The sequence below is a fragment of the Sander vitreus genome, chromosome 11 (assembly GCF_031162955.1).
Source record: "Sander vitreus isolate 19-12246 chromosome 11, sanVit1, whole genome shotgun sequence".
NCBI classification, from domain to species: domain Eukaryota; kingdom Metazoa; phylum Chordata; class Actinopteri; order Perciformes; family Percidae; genus Sander; species Sander vitreus.
In genome coordinates, this window is record NC_135865.1 from 13,681,621 (window position 1) to 13,702,854 (window position 21,234).

The following is a 21,234-nucleotide window of genomic DNA, read 5'->3' on the forward strand; positions in this document are numbered from 1 at the left end:
TGCTTTTCGAGCAAAACTTGGAGGCAGAGCTAATTATTTAATATTTTTTGTTATACCAGTTTAAGTGTGCATTAGCTGGTATAGAATGCAAGAAATTACTGAATTAGGCAATATAAAAATAAAAGCCTTAACTGCCCTTCGATTATTTTGCTCCTCAGTAGCCACTGTAGTAAAAACTGTGGCAAAATACAATACTTTACTGTCCACCTCACTTTATATTGTCTATTATGTATTCATACTATTCATTTATTTTACTATGTATGCTGGTACAAAAATATACTTTGGGAATTATCTTGCTTCACTGGCCTAATTATGTTGCAAAGGGAGAACATTTTTATCTACATCCCTAGCTCTAGTTCTACAATTCTACATAGTTCAAGTTCTAGATACGTGTCCTCTGATGTGATTTTTTGCGCAATAACCTGTTGAAATTAGTTCATGTTGTACGTGCTGTTCACCTCGGGCTCGACGAGAAGGCGGGGTTAATGACATAAAACTTGTTAAATCTGGAAAAGAGTTTTCCGCACGGTGCGGGATGCTAAAATAAACGCCTATTAGGATCCTCCCAGTGAGCTCTCCTTTGAACAGGGCGGAGTTACACTGGAAACTGCTGTAACTTCTTTCAAGTTTAACCTACCGCTAACGAGGAAGCAACACCTGTCCCGGGTTTAACGTTACCTAAAACCGAACCACATTATTTAGCTAGTAAACGGATCATTCTTCATTTTCGCCCTATTTCCTTGTCGTAAACTGAGGGGGTCAAAATGTCCTCGATGGACTTGGAGAAACTGAAGATGACGGGAGCTGGTCGAGCCATGGCAGTGCTGACCAGCGGTGGAGATGCACAAGGTGACTTTAAACTCAGCCAAATTAACATTAGTTAGCAGCCTTTAAGTATGGAACTATAAGTCACAATGGTTGGAAGGAAGTACGTTACACTTACTCTAGTAACGTTACTGTACTTAAGGTACTTTTTGAGGTATCCTATTTCCATTTCCTGCTACTTTATACTTCTTTGCTACAACTCAGAGACAAATATAGTATTTTCACTACACTACACATTTGATACATTTAGGTACTACTGGTTACTTTGCAGATTCAGATTAATAATACAAAATATAATCAACATATCAATAAATTAAGACTTTATTGATCCTCTGGGGTAAAGTCCAAAGGCTACCCAGCAGTAATTAAAATCTGCCCCACCTTTACAAGTTCAACATTAAAGTGCTGAATGCATCAATAATATAATCCTATAATATAACATTATTCTAAAATGGGCCATTCTGCATACTGCATGCTTTTACTTGTGGGATTTTAAGCACACACTTATTGTTTTGTACTTTTACTAAAGTAAAATTAAGAATGCACTTGTAACAGACTGTGGTACTGTTACTTTTACTTAAGTACTAAATCTGAGTACTTCCACCACTGGTAACTCATACAGTGTCAGGGTCTGTTCAAGTAATGCTTGTCAAGGACTTTGGTTACTGTTTACACAGAGCAGGTGGCACCTTTGTTGAATACGAGATAATGAAGTCATATCCACCGCAGTGTTTGATTTCTTCATGCAAGGTAATTGTGTAACAGCTTGTGTGTAATGAGAAGCAGAGGTGAGTCTAATATTTTTATGCAACTATCCTCGACCCAGGGATGAATGCTGCTGTCCGAGCTGTGACCAGAATGGGCATCTATGTGGGGGCCCAGGTCTATCTTATTTATGAGGTAAACAAGCTGTTTGTATTAATATGACCTCATTAAACATTACTTAGGTCTTTCTTTATGCTTGCTTGAACAGCCCACATTGTTCATTTTTACCATTAACATATCATTTGGAAAATTACTTTTCAGGGATACCAGGGCCTGGTGGATGGGGGAGACAACATCAAACTGGCACACTGGCAGAGTGTGACCAACATCATCCAACAGGTAGGTTAAAATATGACCTTGCATGTCAAAATCTCTCGTGAAAAAGGCATATTATGCTTTAATAGTTTTCCGATTTAGAATTTGTTTCTCCCTGGTCTTAACTATCTCTTTCTATTTCTCTTTCTTTTTTATGGATTTAATAGGAATGTTATTTTTTTCATCCATCTCCTCTCATCTCTTCTCTTCCTGCCTGTATAATACTGATTATAAACTGGTAAGGGGCCTTGCTGCATGTGCTTTAAGCCTGAAGAAGCTGAATGTTGCGCTATTCAAAAAAAAATTATAAGCATTTGAACTGTCCTTTTTGCATTAAGTTGTCTTGAATTTATGCAGCAAATGTATTGAAGTGCATGTGCTACTTTTTCTATTGTTTCTTCTTTATTGTTGCGTTTTACCTACATCATACAATCCAGATAAGTCCAGATTCTATATAGCACTGGTTTCTATTCCTTCTTTCTTTTTTGCTTATGACCCCTTAATACAAAGCAATGTCTACTCACCAGTAATCTCAGGGTAAATGTTTATGAATTTTGAGCAGTTCAAACAAAGAGTAATTTCACCTTTTGTAGCAGAATATTGTTTTCTTCTTATTTCCTACTGTAATAATTATCTCACAAACCCTTAGATTAATCTTGTGATGCTTTGTGGGGCTCACAACCCTTAAATTGGGAGCCTCTGCTATTTCTAAGCCTTGGATGGCAGTTCACAATTGGCCTCAAAGCACAAATATGTTTGGAGTGACGACTTGCAATCAGGCTCTGTTTCCAATCTCTGCTCACATTTCACCTAATCAGAATTCCATTCCATTTTATATGTCTGATGTGTCATATCACCATGTAACAATACCATCAGTAGCCAGAGTAAAACGAAATGGATCTGAGACTTAGCTTGACATTTTTCAAAGATTACAATGTCTTGTTTATCTTGATTTGGTTTGTCACTTGTTATATGATGTCTCTGCTGCAGGGTGGCACTGTGATAGGTAGCGCCCGATGCAAGGCCTTCACAACCCGTGAGGGCAGGCTTGCTGCCGCCTTCAACCTGGTGAAGAAAGGCATCACCAACCTGTGTGTGTGTGGTGGAGACGGCAGCCTCACCGGAGCCAACATCTTCCGCAGTGAGTGGAGCAGTCTGCTGGATGAGCTCGTACAGAAAGGTAAAGTGCTCTCGTTGTCAACTTGTCGCTGAGCCTTAAAAAATAGTTAACCTTCATTATGTACTCATACTATAGGAAACAATACAGTAAATACAATTTCATTATATGCTGGAATAATCCTTTAAGGCATCATTTCATTGTCCAGGGTATGTGATCGACTTTATATCCTTTAATGTCAACACTGGTATAGACAGTTAAAGAGCTCTATCATCCACAAAGTTAGCATTTATATTTATGAATCATTCTGTAGTAATATGAATATTTCCCTTTGCTTTGGTGTATATAATAGGAAGCAGCTAGTGTAACATCTACAGCAATATGTGTGTGTTACTTCAGGAAGGATCACAGACACTCTAGCCAGGCAGCATGGCCACCTGAACATCGTGGGGCTTGTGGGCTCCATCGATAACGACTTCTGCGGCACTGACATGACCATCGGAGCTGACTCTGCGCTGCATCGCATCATGGAGATAATTGATGCTATCATGACCACTGCACAAAGGTCAGACACTGTGATATTGAACAGTGGCAGCACTGAAGCAGCTGGTGTTTCATCAAATCAATTATTATGAGGTCGCTGACATGAGTGATATTCATTTGTTCAGTGATTAGTAAATAAGTTATAGAATATGAAGATATAACAAGAACACAGTAGTAAATAGATATGTTTATAACAGTACATAGATACTATCTATTTTGGACCATTATTCGGACAAAATGTGCAACTGACGTGCTCAGAGAAGTGAAAATGATTGTAAAAAAATAATAAACAGCAGAGTAATTGATAGTGAAAATAATTGTTTTGTTGCAGCCCTATATTAGACTTATCTTATGTGTATTTATACCTGCATAGTGTAATGATGGAATGCAATCATCTAAGCCAAATTTTGTTATAACCCAACTCACCCATTCAAGCCTGTTTGGAATGTGATCTTGCCTGGACTTGCTGCCTTGTTTGCTTATGTTTTTTTTTTTAAATGTCCTCCTATAGCCACCAGCGCACCTTTGTTCTGGAAGTCATGGGGCGACACTGTGGGTGAGTTACACTCTGACAAATTTGCTTTCTTTCATAAACTGCCAGTCAATTATACAAATTGTTCTATTACTCCAGATATCTGGCTTTGGTGTCAGCACTGGCATCTGGGGCGGACTGGCTCCTTATTCCAGAAGCTCCTCCTCAAGAGGGCTGGGAGGACTGTATGTGTTCCCGTCTAGAGGGGGTAAGACACAAAAACCAGTCAAGTCAAGACTGTATATTAGCCCCAGGTACATATGTATAAATGTATTTACAGGTGAGGTCACTTTGTTTTGAAATAGGATAAATATAGACATGTTTTGGTCTGAATTAGGGATCCTTCGGTATTTATGGAATGGACCACCGGAGGAAAATAGGGGAGGGTCATGTCTTTTTATTCTTTGTTGAGGGGAGGGTTATTTAGTCTAGGGAGGAGGGTCACCCAACTTTTGTATTCGTGAGAACAGCAACATTTCAAAGTGGCTTGTTTGGTGCATATTTATCCATGTAGCTCCATGTAGCTCTCTCAGTCTTGGCCCCTATCACTAGCAGATGGGTCCCTCCCTGTTTAGTCAGCCAGACAATTTGAACTGTAGCTTTAGAGACCGTGGGATTTCCCAAACTGAATAAATCCCGCTCGCACATAAACACAAAACTGCTTTGCTAGCTCCATTGTGTTGTAACTAAGACATCTGATGAAAAAATAATTTTATTCATTAGCATGATTTATTTTGAAAAGTCAAAGCTTGCGGACTGCACCAAGCAGGGATGGCATGAGACGGGAGGTCTCCAGGCTGCAGCCATACCCGACTCAAATATCCTTTCGGTCCCGGTGAGATATATATATATATATATATATATATATATATATATATATATATATATATATATATATATATATATATATATATAAACGACATTTGAGAAGGAAGGAGTGGTAGCATGCAAGCTCCCAAATTGACGCTTGTCTGAGAAATGGAGTTTTGGATAATGTTCAGCTTTGGCAGCTTTACCTATGTGCTAAAATATAAAATGACTGAGGAAGCGAGTCCATAGCAACTAGTGTTGAATTACCCAATGTGCTTTGCTGAATGGTCTCAATGTTTTATTGTTTAATTTCATGTGATGTACTATTTCATGTGAAGTACTAGTTTACTAGATGAGTAACTTAGTAAGTAATGCTGTAATGCAGGAAGTGTGCATTTAGTTTTCATGCTTATTGTGTTTCCACAACAATGTTAGTGAGTAAATCTACTGAAATGGCCACCACACCATAACAGAGGAGTGTGATGCATCATATCAGAATGCAGAGGTTTAGTCACATATGTCATAGCTGTAAAAAAAAAAAAAACAATGGCTATCTGTATGTCTTTGCCAAGTGCAAACCAGTACAGAAGGCATCAATAGGTTGTTGGGGAGGGTCATCCCTTTTTCCCATATCATTTTGGAGGGTCATCAAAGATTTATTGCAGGTGAAGGGAGGGTCAGGTCTATTTTGACTAAAGGTCCCAAAACTCCTCCGGTGGCCCTTGAAATAATCAACGAACAGTCCCTTACCTCTCTTAAAATATAGGACTCAAAAGCAGGATTGTACTTCCTGACTTACTGGCTAATATGTATATATCTGTTTACCTCCAGAGCCGCATAACAGGGTCAAGACTCAACATTGTAATCATCGCAGAGGGAGCCATCGATAGAAATGGCAAGCCCATCACCTCAACTTATGTAAAAGACGTAAGTTTAAAGATTTAAGGACTGGGGCTGATTGATGGCAATGTATGAAACAACTGCCTGCGATGTAGAAATATCATTAAAATGTAAACAGGCAAAGGTTGAACTAGCAGAGAGCATTATAGTTCAGTGTTCAGAGTTTCCTCTTAAATATTTGTTAAGGACTTTTCTCTCATAGTATGTCTGTTGTGTATGCATGCTAAATGACAAACCCATGATATACTGAAATGCTTCCATGTGTGTTTAAAGCTGGTGGTACAGAGGCTGGGTTATGATACCAGAGTGACAGTACTCGGTCATGTTCAGCGAGGAGGAACTCCCTCAGCGTTTGACAGAATACTGGTGAGTTGGACAACATACTGAATGTTTTTATACTGCAAAAATGCAGCTATGACACATTAAAGGACAATTCCGGCGCAAAACGAACCTAGGGGTTATTAACAGATGTGTACCCACTCTGTCGCTTTCTGGGACATGTTTTCATGCTAATCGAATGAGTTTGGAGCTTGAAAGACGCTAGCGCGGACCGCTGATTAGCTTACAATGCTAGTATTCGGGGCACAGGGAACGTAAAAACAAATCGCTATTTATACCACTAAAAAGGCTCAAAATATCACCACACTTCAACGGTAGCATAATGAGGGTCCCTAAATGTTAACCGAAGCATTGAGAACTTTGTAAGTGTACCGACAGTTTATTGAAAAGATAGATTATAAAGACATAAATGTTCATGTTTACATGCCGCCGCCGTCTTGGAAACTGGTCATGACTTCCAGTTGGCGATGCAAACTAAAATCAAAAGCAATTTGCTCAATATATCTGAAATAATCGCACTCTGCATAACTTGTCTAGTGTACTTACTCAGTGGATAACTGTCCATCTGGTCCCTCCGGTCTGGGTCGCCGAAAAAGTAAAGGCCCTGTTTATCAGAGAGGGGAAATCTTCAGACTGTACAAAACACTGCGTCTCTTGGGCATCGCGACGCAACAGGTCCCACTCCTTGCAACACAGACACTCCTGTTCGGTGGCCATAACTTCACAATGTCCGCAGGTACACCACCAGTTTCCCGACGTACGAGGCTGTGTTGCGGCATTGACTACCGGTAGCTCTCGCTCTCTCATAGCCCTTTCACGGAGCTCCCGCAGCTCTTCGTTCAATAAACTGTCGGTACACTTACAAAGTTCTCAATGCTTCGGTTAACATTTAGGGACCCTCATTATGCTACCGTTGAAGTGTGGTGATATTTTGAGCCTTTTTAGTGGTATAAATAGCGATTTGTTTTTACGTTCCCTGTGCCCCGAATACTAGCATTGTAAGCTAATCAGCGGTCCGCGCTAGCGTCTTTCAAGCTCCAAACTCATTCGATTAGCATGAAAACATGTCCCAGAGAGCGACAGAGTGGGTACACATCTGTTAACAACCCCTAGGTTCGTTTTGCGCCGGAATTGTCCTTTAACAAATTGTTGAGGCCATACAATTATTTATCTATTTCAGAAATAGTTTGAACATTAAAGGGTAGATCTAAACTGCCTAAATGTAGAACATGCCTCTCATTTAGACAAATTATTGTCGTCATCGATATGACCAATACAAGACATTACTGATGTGTAGGAGGTGATGCCCCTCAACATTCAATATCTAAGCATGTAAATGCACTTGTACAGTATGGACTCTATTGTGTTTGTAGAGCAGTAAGTTGGGAATGGAGGCGGTGATTGCCCTATTGGAGGCCACTCCCGACACCCCAGCCTGTGCCATCGGCCTGTCAGGTAACCGTGCTGTTCGTCTGCCTCTAATGGAGTGTGTGGAGATGGTGAGTCACTCTCCTCTCTTCTATAGTTGATTTTATTGGACATACTAACATACTAACTATTTTTCGATTGTACCGTCATTTGCAGACTAAATTGGTGCAGACGGCGATGAACGAGAAGAGGTTTGATGAGGCTGTCAAACTGCGTGGAGGGTGAGAGCTGAGATGTTTTTCATGTATATACAATAGTTATAATTATTATTATTATAGTGCAAAACTGCTTTGGCAGTCCCTTGTAAATATATCATCTATTCATATTAATTTTATTATGCACACAATTTTTTTTAAATTTTTCTATGCAAATAATAAACAAGTCCAAGCTAAAAAATAATGATTTGCTTGCAGGAGTTTTGAGAACAACTGGAACATCTACAAGCTTCTTGCCTTCGAGAAGCCCATCCAGTCTGAGGTAAGTCTCACTAACATGAACACACACACGCACACACACACACACACACACACACACACACACACACACACACACACACACACACACACACACAGTATTAGCATTCACATGCAAAAGAATCACAACATTTAAGCACAAATGTGCTTACAATGGGGCTCGAAAGTTTGGGCACCCCAGGTAAAAATTTGTATTAATGTGCATAAAGAAGCCAAGAAAAGATGGAAAAATCTCCAAAAGGCATCAAATGACAGATTAGACATTCTTATAATATGTCAAAAAAAGTTTGATTTTATTTCCATCATTTACACTTTCAAAATAACAGAAAACAAAAAATGGCGTCTGCAAAAGTTTGGGCACCCTGCCGAGTTTATAGCATGCACCGCCCCCTTTGGAAAGCTGAGACCTGACCATGTCATGGATTGTTCTCAATCATTGTCTGGAAAGACCAGGTGATGTCAATCTCAAAGGTTTTAAATGCCCAGACTCATCTGACCTTGCCCCAACAATCAGCACCATGGGTTCTTCTAAGCAGTTGTCTAGAAAACTGAAGACACTGGAGTTGTGGTACACCATTCCACTATAAAGAGATACTTGAACAAATATGGTCTTCATGGAAGAGTCATCAGAAGAAAACCTCTTCTACGTCCTCACCACAAAAATCAGCGTTTGAAGTTTGCAAATGAACATATAGACAAGCCTGATGCATTGTGGAAACAAGTTCTGTGGACCGATGAGGTTAAAATAGAACTTTTTGGCCAGACTGTTAAGCATGGGGGTGGATCAGTCATGTTTTGGGGTTGTATTGCAGCCAGTGGCACAGGGAACATTTCACTAGTAGAAGGAAAAATGGATTCAATAAAATTTTAGACGCTAACTTGATGCCATCTGTGAAAAAGCTGAAGTTAAAGAGAGGATGGCTTCTACAAATGGATAATGATCCTAGACACACCTCAAAATCCACGGTGGATTACATCAAGAGGTGTAAACTGAAGGTTTTGCCATGGCCTTCACAGTCTCCTGACCTCAACATAATTGAAAATCTGTGGATAGACCTTAAAAGAGCAGTGCGTGACAGACAGCCCAGAAATCTCAAATAACTGGAAGACTTTTGTAAGGAGGAATGGGCGAAGACACCTCCAACAAGAATTGAAAAACTCTTGGCTGGCTACAAAAAGCGTTTACAAGTTGTGATACTTGCCAAAGGGGGCAGTACAAGGTATTAACTCTGCAGGGTGCCCAAACTTTTGCAGATGCCATTTTTTGTTTTCTGTTATTTTGAAAGTGTAAATGATGGAAATAAAATCTAACTTTTTTTGACATATTATAAGAATGTCTAATCTGTCATTTGATGCCTTTTGGAGATTTTTCCATCTTTTCTTGGCTTCTTTATGCACATTAATACAAATTTTTACCTGGGGTGCCCAAACTTTTGAGCCCCACTGTATTAATATCTGAATCATGTTCCCTCAGAGCAATTTCTCCTTGGCTATTCTGAACGTGGGAGCTCCGGCTGCGGGGATGAACGCAGCGGTGAGGTCTGCCGCAAGGTTGGCGCTTGCTCAAGGACACAAGGTCTACGCTGTCCAGGATGGCTTCCAAGGACTTGCAAATGGAGAGGTGAGGGCTTCTACTACTCAGTCTTTACCACACTGCAGTAGATTTTAGCAACAAGTATCCTGTATGAGACTGAGTGGAAACTGTTCAGTACTGACACCTGTCTGTCTGCAGCTTTCTGAAATGGAATGGCACAGTGTGGCGGGATGGACAGGCCAAGGGGGCTCACTGCTGGGGACAAAACGGTGAGCATATGAACATATTTAGTTAATCTTAAGAGTACTCCAACAGTTTAATATTGTACTTTCATAACGTTTGGGGACTTTAGGGAAAATACAGGCTTAAATTGATGCAGGAGAGGCTACAATTAGGCAATATGAATCATTGTCAGAGATTTTGTCATATCATTTATACTGTTTTATGGATCCCTGTCATATCCCTGGGTGTACTGGCCGCAGAGGGACATGTGGAATATCAATTATAGTAGCAGGTCTGCATTATTGCTGAACTGGAGTTTCATCATTTTTGGATGAACATGATAAAGTTCCTTGATTTGTCAGGATTTTAATTTGCTAGATTAGCCAAATCAAAATTTTCTATTAAAAGAAAATCCTTATCACAATATATATTGATGTTTTAATATTCCTACCTTTTTAATATATATAACTATACTGTGATAGAGGATTTTATCAATATTGTGTTACAATGTCCAAAATCTTACAGTTCCCATAATGCAACATCTCCTAGTGACTAGCAAAATGTATAATTGTCAGAGTGCCTCTCAAAGTGATTTTTGATTTCTGTTTCATGCCCTGTTTCAGAACTCTTCCAAACAAACACATGGAGAAGATTGTGGAAACCATCACCAAGTTCAATATCTCAGCTCTTCTTGTAATTGGAGGGTTCGAGGTATAAGAACAACCCTTCAAAAAAACAGAAGTGCAGTACCTGTATATTATTGTCAGTGTTACATCAAAGAGGTTTTCAATCTATCTGCTGGTGATTTTCAAAGGGCTACGCAGGTGTGCTGCAGCTGTTTGAAGCCCGGAGTCACTATGATGAGCTCTGCATCCCCATGTGTGTAATCCCTGCTACTATCAGCAACAACGTCCCTGGAACTGACTTCAGCCTGGGAGCAGACACGGCTGTCAATGCTGCCATGGAGGTAATGCTGAGCAGATGGCAAATTAACTGTGTGACTTTGATGTTTCAGGATTAACAGCGAATAGAGACTGAACCAAGCCAGAAAACACTGCATGTTATATGAGCTGCTGTACTAATAAGGTACACTTTGAACTTTGTATACTTAGTCAAAACAGGGGCGGCAGTGAGTATATAGACTTTTAGTTTTTAACTTTGAGAGGAAGGAGACAGAGACCGGCAGAACTCTAGTTCACACCACCACACTGCATTATGGGCTCCAAAACTGTACACAGTTAGTGGTGGGTGTTGATGTTGACTCCACTTCCAGACCCACACTTTTGACCCTGCCTTCAATTGCCAATGTCTCCTTTCACACTGCCATTTGGATTTCTTCTTAAGGGTTGTGACAAGATCAAGCAATCTGCCTCTGGGACCAAGAGAAGAGTGTTTGTGGTGGAGACTATGGGTGGGTTCTGTGGATATCTGGCAACCTGCACTGGTATAGCTGTGGGTGCTGACGCAGCCTACATCTTTGAAGACCCCTTCAACATCTATGACTTGAAGGTAAGACCAAAAGAAAAGAAAAACCTCTGCTGTTTCTTTTTTTTTGTCTACAATGTTCACAGCTTTCTGTCACTTTAATGATCTGGCCTGTTGACAGACCAATGTGGAGCATTTGACTGAAAAGATGAAGAAGGACGTCCAGCGGGGTCTAGTACTGAGGTACACAACATCTCAGTCAATTAGCCATACAAGCTTATGCAATGCAAAATCTAATAAAAAAGGGTCTGATCTTTTCATCTACGTTCCATCAGTACATCACCTTAGCGTGTTAGCATGTTAACATTTGCTAAAAACAAAGTACTGCTGAGAATGATGGTAGTGTTTGTAGTTTGCAGGCATTTGGTCATAAACCAAAGTTATCATATGGGGAACATTATTGTTTGTACAAAGTTCCATGGCAATCAGTCTAGAGGTTGTTGATATTTTCAGTCTGGATCAAAGTGGTGGACTAACTGACTGAAGGACAGTGCTATCCTTGGAGCCATGTTTGACCCAGAGCCGTTCTAGCACCATTGGACTGTAAAATGAAGGAGGGAGACGAGAATGTTCTGCCTGGATCATTGATTGGAACGTTTACTTGTAAAAATCTTCTTCCTGCCAACCCTGGCTACCGAAATCTGGTGCCACTGATATGTCTGCGCTTCTCTCTGATGCTCTGAAACAGACGATACAGGCAACACAAACACCGCTGCACGTGACGCTAGTTAACACTATACTCAACAGCAGCTAACGTTAGCCTACCGCTAGCTAGTAGCTGGATTAAACACAGTTACAATGCTGACAGATAACGTAAGTTATTGTTATACATTATTATTATTAAATCATTTAATTTTGACCATATGGCCTTAGCAATAAACAAGCCGTTCTTTAATGTCACCAACTGTTGTTTAGTACCCTTCTTTTTTTACTTCTTCAGGCACTGTTAATTATGTATGCGATTAATTTCGATTAATTAATCACAGAGTATGTAATTAATTAGATTTTTTTTTTAATCGATTGACAACATATATATATATATATATATATATATATATATATATATATATACACACACACACACACACACACACACACACACAGCCGTAATATGTTCCATATATGCTGTGCAGTATGTCCATCTTTTTGATATATATATATATATATATATTAAAAACATTGTCTGATTTCTTTTTTACTTTGTTGATCATTTTCTGTCACAACAGGAATGAAAATTGCCATGAAAATTACACTACAGATTTCATCCATAGGCTATACTCATCAGAGGGAAAGGGCATCTTTGACTGCAGAGTCAATGTGCTGGGACACCTTCAGCAGGTACAAGAGCCACTAACTCTGGCAAAACACAGCTTACCAAAGATTTCCATTATAGTGACTCATATACTGTGAAGAGACCGAGTCTTGCAATGTATTTATACTCCGTTTGTGCTCCAGGGAGGGGCACCTTCTCCCTTTGATAGAAACTTTGGCACTAAGTTGGGTGTTAAGGCTATCCAGTGGATTTCTGAGAGATTGACTGAAAACTTCCGACAAGGTACAGTTACTGTATTAAGTCGTAGTTGACATAAATGAATTGCTCAGAAACCCCAGCAATGTAATGATTCCACTGTTTTTTTTTTCCCCACCAGGCCGTGTGTTCGCCAACTCACCAGATACAGCATGTGTGCTTGGCCTCAACAGAAAGGTCATCTCATTCATCCCTGTCACTGAACTGAAGGATATGACTGATTTTGAGTAAGCCATGTCACATTACGTGTCACGTTACATATAAATAGAATTTGTGATAAATCAGTCTTAATCATTTCATTTGTGTCTGTTTTTCAGACACCGAATACCCAAGGTCCAGTGGTGGTTTAATCTTCGGCCGATGCTAAAAATGTTGGCCAAGTACCAAACCAGCTTCTGTGAATATGTCCCAGGTGAGATTGAACATGTGACTCGACGCTCCATCAGCATTGACTCTGGGTTCTAGGCTCTCTAACAGTTTACTCGCTGCACTTTTTTTTAACCTCATCTGTCCAACCTTTGTTCTTATGCAGACCACATACTTTAAGAGTGGTTTTTAATCCGCTGCTATGCATGTAGACTTTTAAAGCCAGCATTGATCTCAGTCTATTGTCAGTGTCACAGGAGATACAGTAGTATTGTGTAAAAATGTACGTGAAGTATTCATTAATTGAATGAGGCATTCAATAGATCAGATTTTGCTATTCCTTTGTGCCAAGCCTCTGTGTAGTCAAATCACTGCAATAAAAAGTCAAGCAGGTGCCACAAAGATGAAATTGTATTAATGAACTACTAAATATATAATATAAAACGTGGTGTGAATTGAAATAATCTGATCAGAAACCTTAAGTAAAAGAAGTATTTATATCCATATTTGATTCAGCTATAAATGAGAGCTACTATATTTTTTGGAGCACCTTTTTAATTTCCACAAAAATTAAAGTGGTCCAGTGGTTGGCTTGAGATTGTGATTGGTGCTTTAACTCACTGTATGTCAGAATGTGACTATGTGACTCATCGGAACATGACTATTGTGTGTGTGTGATGACTATTTCATTTTATTTATACACTGTGTAGGACTGAAACACTGCTTCTGTCTGCAATACACAAAATATGCAGTTTATTACACAGTGTAATAAACTTCACAACTACTATACGTACAATAGAGAAATCTGTAAAGAAATATAAACGTACGTTGTGTATTTTGATAATAATGCTATATCTTCAATAAAATGTCATTCAACTGTGGTAATGTTAGAAATGTGTTCTTTGTAGTGTAAATAGCTTTTTAAAATAACATTAAGTTAAACAGACAGAAATAAATAACAAACAGAACAAAGAAACAAAATTCTACATGGCAAACTTCACTTTTTTGAACTGTTGAAGTTGTATTATAGTGTTAAACCATGAACCCTTAGCGAAGGTATTCGTCATTACCCACTATATGGGAACATTAACGAAGAAAACAAGTAACAAACTGGTCTTACAAACACAATTTTCAAACAAATAATTCAGCATTTCAGATATTTTTCTTCCAACTCTTAAAAGTTGAATGAAAATGGAAAATCCTCCCTGGTGGTATCTTTGTTAGTTGTCTGAGGGCTCTTGGGGGTAAAGGCAAACTGGAAGTCTTCAATTTGCTCTGGTTGGCCAAACAAGAACTCTGGACCTGCAAAATCATATACATACCTGTAGTTCAAAGCAGGTAATACACATCACAAAAATAGAGATTTGATACTTACAGGCTGATGACTTTGATTCTGTGGTTTTCTGAAAAGAGAGGAACATAGTTTGGTATTTTTGTTGTAGTAATATTGTATAAACGAAAGAGGGGATACAGTAAAAAAGCAGTACCTTCTCGTTGAAAAAAGAGCCGGTAAAAGTGAAAGATGACTCCTGTAAAGAAACTGGGAGGTAATTCCAAAACTAAGAAACAGTGATTTGTCAAATCACTTTTTCCTTTTGCTCGCACCTCACCTCATCCTGTGGCGAGCACACGTCAAATCCAAATCCAGAGAAGCCCGGGGTGCTAGGATCAGAGTTCAGAGAGAACAGGAAAGCTGGAGATTTGGTATCAGAGGTGCCTTGATGTGGGGAGCTGGCATGGCTAAAGCTGAAGTGAACAAATGAAACAGTTCTCAGTGGCTGTCTTGACAGTGATTAAAGTGTTGGACAAGTCAGAGAAAGCCTTACTTAAATGGGAATGATGGGGTTGAAGGCACAGCTGTCATTTCTGCCGGGGATGACTGAGGATTCGTTTCTTGAGATGATGAGTGAGGAAAAGCAGTGACTCCCTCATTGTCCTCTTCGCTTGGTGCCTGCTCTTCATCTATAACTACCTTTTCCTCCACCTTGTCCTCTTCTGCCTCCTCCATAACTGATACAGTGGACTGCTGTTCATATGCAGAAAACACCTTGAGTGTAAAAGTATTTCCAACAGGAAAAGTTGAATTGTCTGAAGTAGCATTTACAGCATAGACCATACAACCTGATAGAACTAATTTCTAGTTACATAAATCAATGCAAAAAAAATTACATTTGAAAATTTCCACTGCAACATCTCTTTACAGACACAATGTAATTAGTTAGTCAGGTATTTCAGGGACCTTGATGGGAAGAGTTTTCATTGGCTGTCATACTTTGGTAGGAAATAGTTCTCAATGAAAACTGTAAACGGTGACATCTGTGGATTATCCTTGGTAACTTGAGATTTATTCTGGAAAGAGACATTGCTATTGTGTTTTTCAGATATGATGTGACAGATGCTGTGAGCCATAAAAGTGTAAGAGTGTATATATATATATTTGAAAACCAAGTGGCCATTTGAAGGACAGTCTATGTATAAAAGATAACATTACCAATACTTGATCCTCTTGTCCAGTTTCCTGCTCCTCAGTGTGCATCTCATCTGGCTGTGTTTGCTCTAAAGAAATACTTATTCTGATGAGGTTTGATGTAACATAAACACCCAGATATGGCATCTGGTGTATAACGTGTTGGTATTAACTGAAACGCATAGCAGGCTTTCCTCTACTTACCATCCAATGGATGACATGACCACAGCTCATTGCTTTCTTCTACTGGGGAAGGGCTGCAGGCGGTAGTATGCTTAACCGTGTTTTCCTCATGAATTTCTTCAGCATTTGCCTCTCCAAAAGTCCTGTGACCATTCTGCAAGATCTGTTTAGATTTATCAAAGTGGCTACAGGACCTGCTGAAACTTTAACATCTCATAATGAAAAACTTAACAAGGCATTAGTATTGTTCAATGTATCGGAGTACCTTTGTCTGGTTGAGATGAAGAGAAGAGATGTCAATGGAAAAATTACATTCCTCCTCAGTCTGAGGATCTAATTGTTTCTCTGGTTCTGCTATAGGCTGTTGGCCAGAAACACTATAAAGAAAAGTGAAGTCAAACAGAGAAAAACTGAGCTTTGCTAAAGGCTATGTGTCATTATTCTTTGTTATCTATAAGATTCACTGAAAGATACCTGTCTGGTAGTTTCTCATCGGAAGAAGAATCGACTGCTGGACCTAGTCAGGCAGAAATTCAATTAACTGTATCAAGAGCTGTAAATATTTCAGCTCCACCAGAGCAAGTTGATACAAAACGTTTATTACCAGCAAGATGGTCCAGCTCCTTCTGTTTCAATGTTATTTGCTCATCACAATGTGTAATCCTACACTCAATCTCCTCTTTTTCAGTCTGCAGCACAAGGAGCTTTTGAGCAAGAGCATTTTGGTAATAATATTCTTTATGCAACTGGAATGTCTTCCTGTAGCTTGCAATTCTCTCTTCATAGACTTCCCTTGTTGGGTTACAAATGAAAAACAGTTCAGCTTTGTTAATTATTGCCCACAAAAATATATGAAGTGCAATTAAACACCACAGCTAACTGAACCCACATGTCATTATTGTAGCTGGCTTTTCTGCTCTCCAGTTCTGCTTTCAGTGTCTGCTCATACTGAAGAAGCAGGCTGTTAGTCGCCTTCATGCTAAAATGACATGGATGACAAGCAGTAATATATGAATATCAAAACTTCACTGCACTGCTTATGTTAAGTTATGTTAAATTAAATTGTGTATCATCATCAACTTGGTTCATCATAGTTTGGCCCATTTATTACCTAGTAATCATACCTTCTAGCATTTGCTTTATTATGTATCACAGTGCTCTGCTTCACCCTGATTTCTTCCTCAAGTTTCTTGATATCTCTGTGGATTGTTTCAATGTAAGACCTCCTCTCAGCAGTATCAGCTCTACAAACTGGTGACAAACGTGAACACTTGATGGACCCCATTTCACAACATAAAATATATGGTAAACTAACTAGTATTTGTTTGTTAGCCTGTCTTTCATATACATGTCTAGTACGTTACCTTTAATTTGTTGGTTGATGTCATTCTTCTTTTGGGAAAGTTCCCGAGTTTGAAGAGCTATCAAATACAAACAGCAGTTATCTTATTTAAAAAGAACTACTATCTAGCTATATCATGATTAGTAGTATAAGTGTCATTATCTCCTTTCCTGAATTAGCTTAAGTTAGGTTACTAGCTAGCTAGTTTAACCCCAAAACTAGCTTTTTACTGACGCATATTATCCAAGCCGCTAACGGTAAAACGTTCACGTTAACTTAGTTACATTGCAAGCCAAGCAAACATCAACTGACAACAAAACTACGTACAATTAACGTACAATGAACTCAATAACTAGCTAAACTCACCAAACTGAAAGAAGAGGCTGTCAATATTATTAACGTTAAGAGAATATTGGTCGTTCATTTTTAGACCAGTCTACGTTGCGGCATTAGCTAGCTAGCTGCTTATCAACTGTGGCGGGCTGCTGCTGCTGCGGCTGTCAACGGTTCAGACGTTTCAACCAAAAGAACGGTATTAATTTAAATCGATTATGGATGTAAAGACAAGGCATTCATGTCATAACCCATTATTTTAATTGGGAGAGCCACAGTTATAACGTTATAACTCTTAGCTTTTAAGTCACTTTCAGCAAACCTATGCACTAAAGTTAGACACAGGAAGGGTTTGAGTTCGCTAGAATTGATATTAACATAGTTATCAATTAACGTTAGCTATGCTACGTTAATCAGGTTAAGCAGGTGATATGGTCACGTATGACCATGACTGTTTAAAAACCTGACTGGTTTATTGTGCATTCTAGTTATAAGTGCATAATATCTCCTCACTGCAATTAGCTTAGGTTAACATGTAACGTTAGCTAGTTAATTAACACCAAAACTAACTAGTTAGGCTGCTAGTTTGACGCAGCGCTGTGGAGTAACGTTTGTAGTCTGGCAATGCGAGACTAGCTTGCTAGTTACTTTAGGCTAAACCTTTTAACATAACATACTGATAATGTTGTATTCAACACTTTATTTAAGTATTGTTTACTAATTAATTAATTTAATTAATTTAAAATTAATTACGGCGCCAGGAGCCCATGTGAATAGTGAAATGTTGTGTACGGACATGTTCGTAGGATAGCAACGTTAACGTTAGTTCTTTTAATGTGCATGTTCTTTCATATGAAGGCAGTCAGGCTCTCTTTATCCATGCAGTCAGGAGGATCATGGTTGAGGGGCGGGTTTAGTGCTATGCTGGGAATCCTTTTGCGTAGCGCATCTGTATCGGCAAAAACACAGCGATGTGAGGCTCTGACGCTTCGCTTGCAATGTCTCAGACAAATTCAGTGATTTATCTGCACACGGTATAGTTTATCTACCTCGACCAACCTAATCAAGGTAAGATTCAATTTCAATTGCAGTTCTATTTAGAGTACATGTTGTTCAATGTCCGCCGGCTGGCGTCTGCAGACAAAAGAGCGGACATGGGTGGGATTTAAATGGGAGTGGATCAGCTGTGTGAAGAATGGGTTGCATTGTCGATTTCACCTCCTCTTATCAAATTATGCATTCTTTTGGAAAATCCCTGCAATCCGTCTATCAATTGTGTAATTTTTTTAAATATCACTATACATGTCTGTAAAGGAGTGGAATGATAGACTGAGCTCGCATATCCACAGAGTAGCCTATCGTTGCGCTGTCATGCAAAAGAGAGACAACCCCCCTCTTTGAAGAAATCTACGCTTTGTTTGTCATCAATCTAGAGCGATTTAGCCTCTGTCTGTTCAGATGCATAATGCCATTAGATGGATGATATTGATGAAATGAATTTGGTAGATTTTTATTAGTCATCATCACTGGAAAAGTGACTGCGGAATCTAGGCCAGGAACACTGTACATATGAGGGCATTATTGTGACTGTAAAGTAGCAAACCACCTCTTTAATGTCTCTCTCTCTCTCTCTCTCTCTCTCTCTCTCTCTCTCTCTCTCTCTCTCTCTGTGTGTGTGTGTGTGTGTGTGTGTGTGTGTGTGTGTGTGTGTGTGTGTGTGAAATCTTCATTAGATTGAGCACTTCAACATAATGGGTGTGTGCTGCACAGGACTTCCCTGTTAGTCTTCATATATAACCCATCAAAAAGTAGCCTAAGAGTCAAAAAGTTTACTGAATCAGGTGAGAGCATGGCACAGGTAGAGGAGTCTCAAACTGAAGGAGAGGGTAGCCCTCAGATGATTTCCTTAAGATCAGACATATCAGGGAACCACATGGACGATGGAGAAGTGGGACCCTCAATAAGGAGGAAGAGGAGGAAGAAGAAAGACCCGCGTCCAGAGTCCATTATTGTTTACCGCTCTGAAATGGAGAGGACACCTGGAGAGGAACAAGGCGGTGAGGAGGGAGCAGAGAGGAGCACAGAAGAGGGTGCTAAATTCCTCTGCACACCTACAGGAGAAGGTGAGAGGGGTGTCCGATTCAATTGATGTAAATCATGCCACTTAATATTACTATAGGAAAGTGCAATCATGTGTTACATATACAGTGCAATTTACGCCATACAAATTAACTACATATTAAAACTATAGAAGGACTTAAGGTATTGGAATCATCAGTATGGGGCCTTGTAAATAATAAAATACGTTTACACTGTAAAGAGCAAGAATGAACTTCACTTAACCACATTTCTTGTTTGCTTGCCTTGCTATTTTCTGTTTTGTTGTTTGTCATATAGGTAACTGTCTTCATCTCTTAATTATCTCTTAACAGGAGGATGGAGCCTTCCTCCAGACAGCCGCTACGTGACCCTGACAGGCACCATCACCCGAGGAAAGAAGAAGGGTCAAGTGGTGGACATTCACCTCACTTTGACAAAGAAGGAACTCAGGGATCTGGCTAAGTCAAAGGAGCGTCTTGATGCGGAGTGTGAGGCAGGAGAGGGCTCTAAACGCAACTGCAGCTTAGGTGTGTGCCAGGGACCCCATGTTGTCCTGTGGAGCCTCTCCTGTGCCCCCGTGATTTTCCTCCTCTCCTTTATAACTTCCTTCTACTACGGCACTCTCACCTGGTACAATGTCTTCCTGGTGTACAATGAGGAGCGAACGTTCTGGCACAAGATTACAATATGTCCCTTCCTCATCATCTTCTACCCCATGCTCATCATGCCCATGGCGCTCTCTCTGGCTCTATATTCCGCCGTGGTGCAGGTGTCCTGGGCCTTCAGCGAGTGGTGGCAAACTGTGAGAGACCTGGAGAAAGGCTTCTGCGGCTGGGCCTGTGGGAAGCTGGGACTGGAAGACTGTTCCCCCTATAGCATAGTGGAGCTGCTTGACTCTGATACTGTTTCTGGCACTCTGCAGAGCAAAGCCCCCAGTGAACTTGCCCAGACATCATCAGTGTAAAGTATGGGGGGGGGGGTTCGGTCACAGGAAAGTATATTAAAGCTGTTTCACTATACCTTTCTGTAAATGACAACTAATCAAACACTGCCTGAATTGTCCTAAAATGCTGAACTATTGCTAAAAATTTTGTGAAGCATGATTGGATCCAGATCACTATAGTGGGAGTGGTAATGTTTTTTGTTTTTTTTACGTTTATCCTCCTATCACTGAATCCTACTCATAACATTTTGAAACATGTAGGCCTTGGTGCCTCCTGTAGTAAAGTATGGACTGGCTGTGGACACTGATACACACATTGTTTTAGGCCTTGAAGTTAAACCAAGTTTCACTTCATCTGTAAATATCTGTAATTAAATGTATTAAGTTTAAGAGGATGCATTTCAAAGGCAACACTGTCTTGTATTAACTCATCATAATCACTCTGTGAAGTTGTATTTGAAGTAAGGCTGGATTACCAACTGAGAAAAGTGGACAACTGCTCCAAGGGCTCCATGTGTCAATTACTTTGTGGAAATTAGATTACTGATTTGATTGGGAATATGCACCATTGAGCACAATATTGACTAAAACAATAAGCACCTTAAGATGAGCAATGTATTGTTAAGGGGTTCTGTGTCAGCAGTAAGTTGTTAAAGGGTAAGGATGGCATTACTTTAGTAATTA

At 39.6% G+C, this 21,234-nt stretch overlaps 2 protein-coding genes across 3 annotated transcripts; both read left to right on the plus strand.

Annotated features, from left to right (window-relative positions):
* The first annotated feature begins 587 nt into the window (after positions 1-587).
* On the plus strand, positions 588-13,780 carry pfkla (phosphofructokinase, liver a). 2 transcript variants are annotated; one of them, XM_078261721.1, is made up of 22 exons: positions 589-849; positions 1,652-1,725; positions 1,852-1,929; positions 2,896-3,085; positions 3,422-3,587; positions 4,077-4,121; positions 4,197-4,305; positions 5,739-5,834; positions 6,081-6,173; positions 7,520-7,645; positions 7,731-7,795; positions 7,988-8,051; positions 9,522-9,668; positions 9,780-9,850; positions 10,427-10,514; positions 10,618-10,770; positions 11,148-11,312; positions 11,410-11,471; positions 12,515-12,626; positions 12,744-12,843; positions 12,938-13,043; positions 13,134-13,780. In XM_078261721.1, the coding sequence occupies exons 1-22, from the start codon at positions 765-767 to the stop codon at positions 13,279-13,281; spliced, it is 2,343 nt and encodes a 780-aa protein (XP_078117847.1). In that variant the 5' UTR covers positions 589-764; the 3' UTR covers positions 13,282-13,780. The 2 variants fall into 2 exon arrangements, with proteins under 2 accessions (XP_078117848.1, XP_078117847.1); XM_078261722.1 differs by lacking the exons at positions 11,410-11,471; positions 12,744-12,843; positions 12,938-13,043; positions 13,134-13,780 and having other exon boundaries at positions 588-849; positions 12,515-12,607.
* Positions 13,781-18,394: 4,614 nt separating this feature from the next.
* On the plus strand, positions 18,395-20,849 carry tmem169b (transmembrane protein 169b). The gene is made up of 3 exons (XM_078261723.1): positions 18,395-18,575; positions 19,241-19,630; positions 19,940-20,849. Exons 2-3 carry the CDS (start codon positions 19,357-19,359, stop codon positions 20,569-20,571), a joined length of 906 nt encoding a protein of 301 aa, XP_078117849.1. The 5' UTR covers positions 18,395-18,575; positions 19,241-19,356; the 3' UTR covers positions 20,572-20,849.
* The last annotated feature ends 385 nt before the right edge of the window (positions 20,850-21,234 follow it).

Excerpts from the sequence above, each read along its gene's own strand:
- pfkla (XM_078261721.1), top strand. The coding sequence starts at position 765 with ATGTCCTCGATGGACTTGGAGAAACTGAAGATGACGGGAGCTGGTCGA. Across the intron at positions 4,122-4,196 it reads GTCATGGGGCGACACTGTGG|ATATCTGGCTTTGGTGTCAG; the intron begins GTGAGTTACACT and ends CTATTACTCCAG. Across the intron at positions 13,044-13,133 it reads AAGGATATGACTGATTTTGA|ACACCGAATACCCAAGGTCC; the intron begins GTAAGCCATGTC and ends TCTGTTTTTCAG.
- tmem169b (XM_078261723.1), top strand. The coding sequence starts at position 19,357 with ATGGCACAGGTAGAGGAGTCTCAAACTGAAGGAGAGGGTAGCCCTCAG. Across the intron at positions 19,631-19,939 it reads CTGCACACCTACAGGAGAAG|GAGGATGGAGCCTTCCTCCA; the intron begins GTGAGAGGGGTG and ends ATCTCTTAACAG.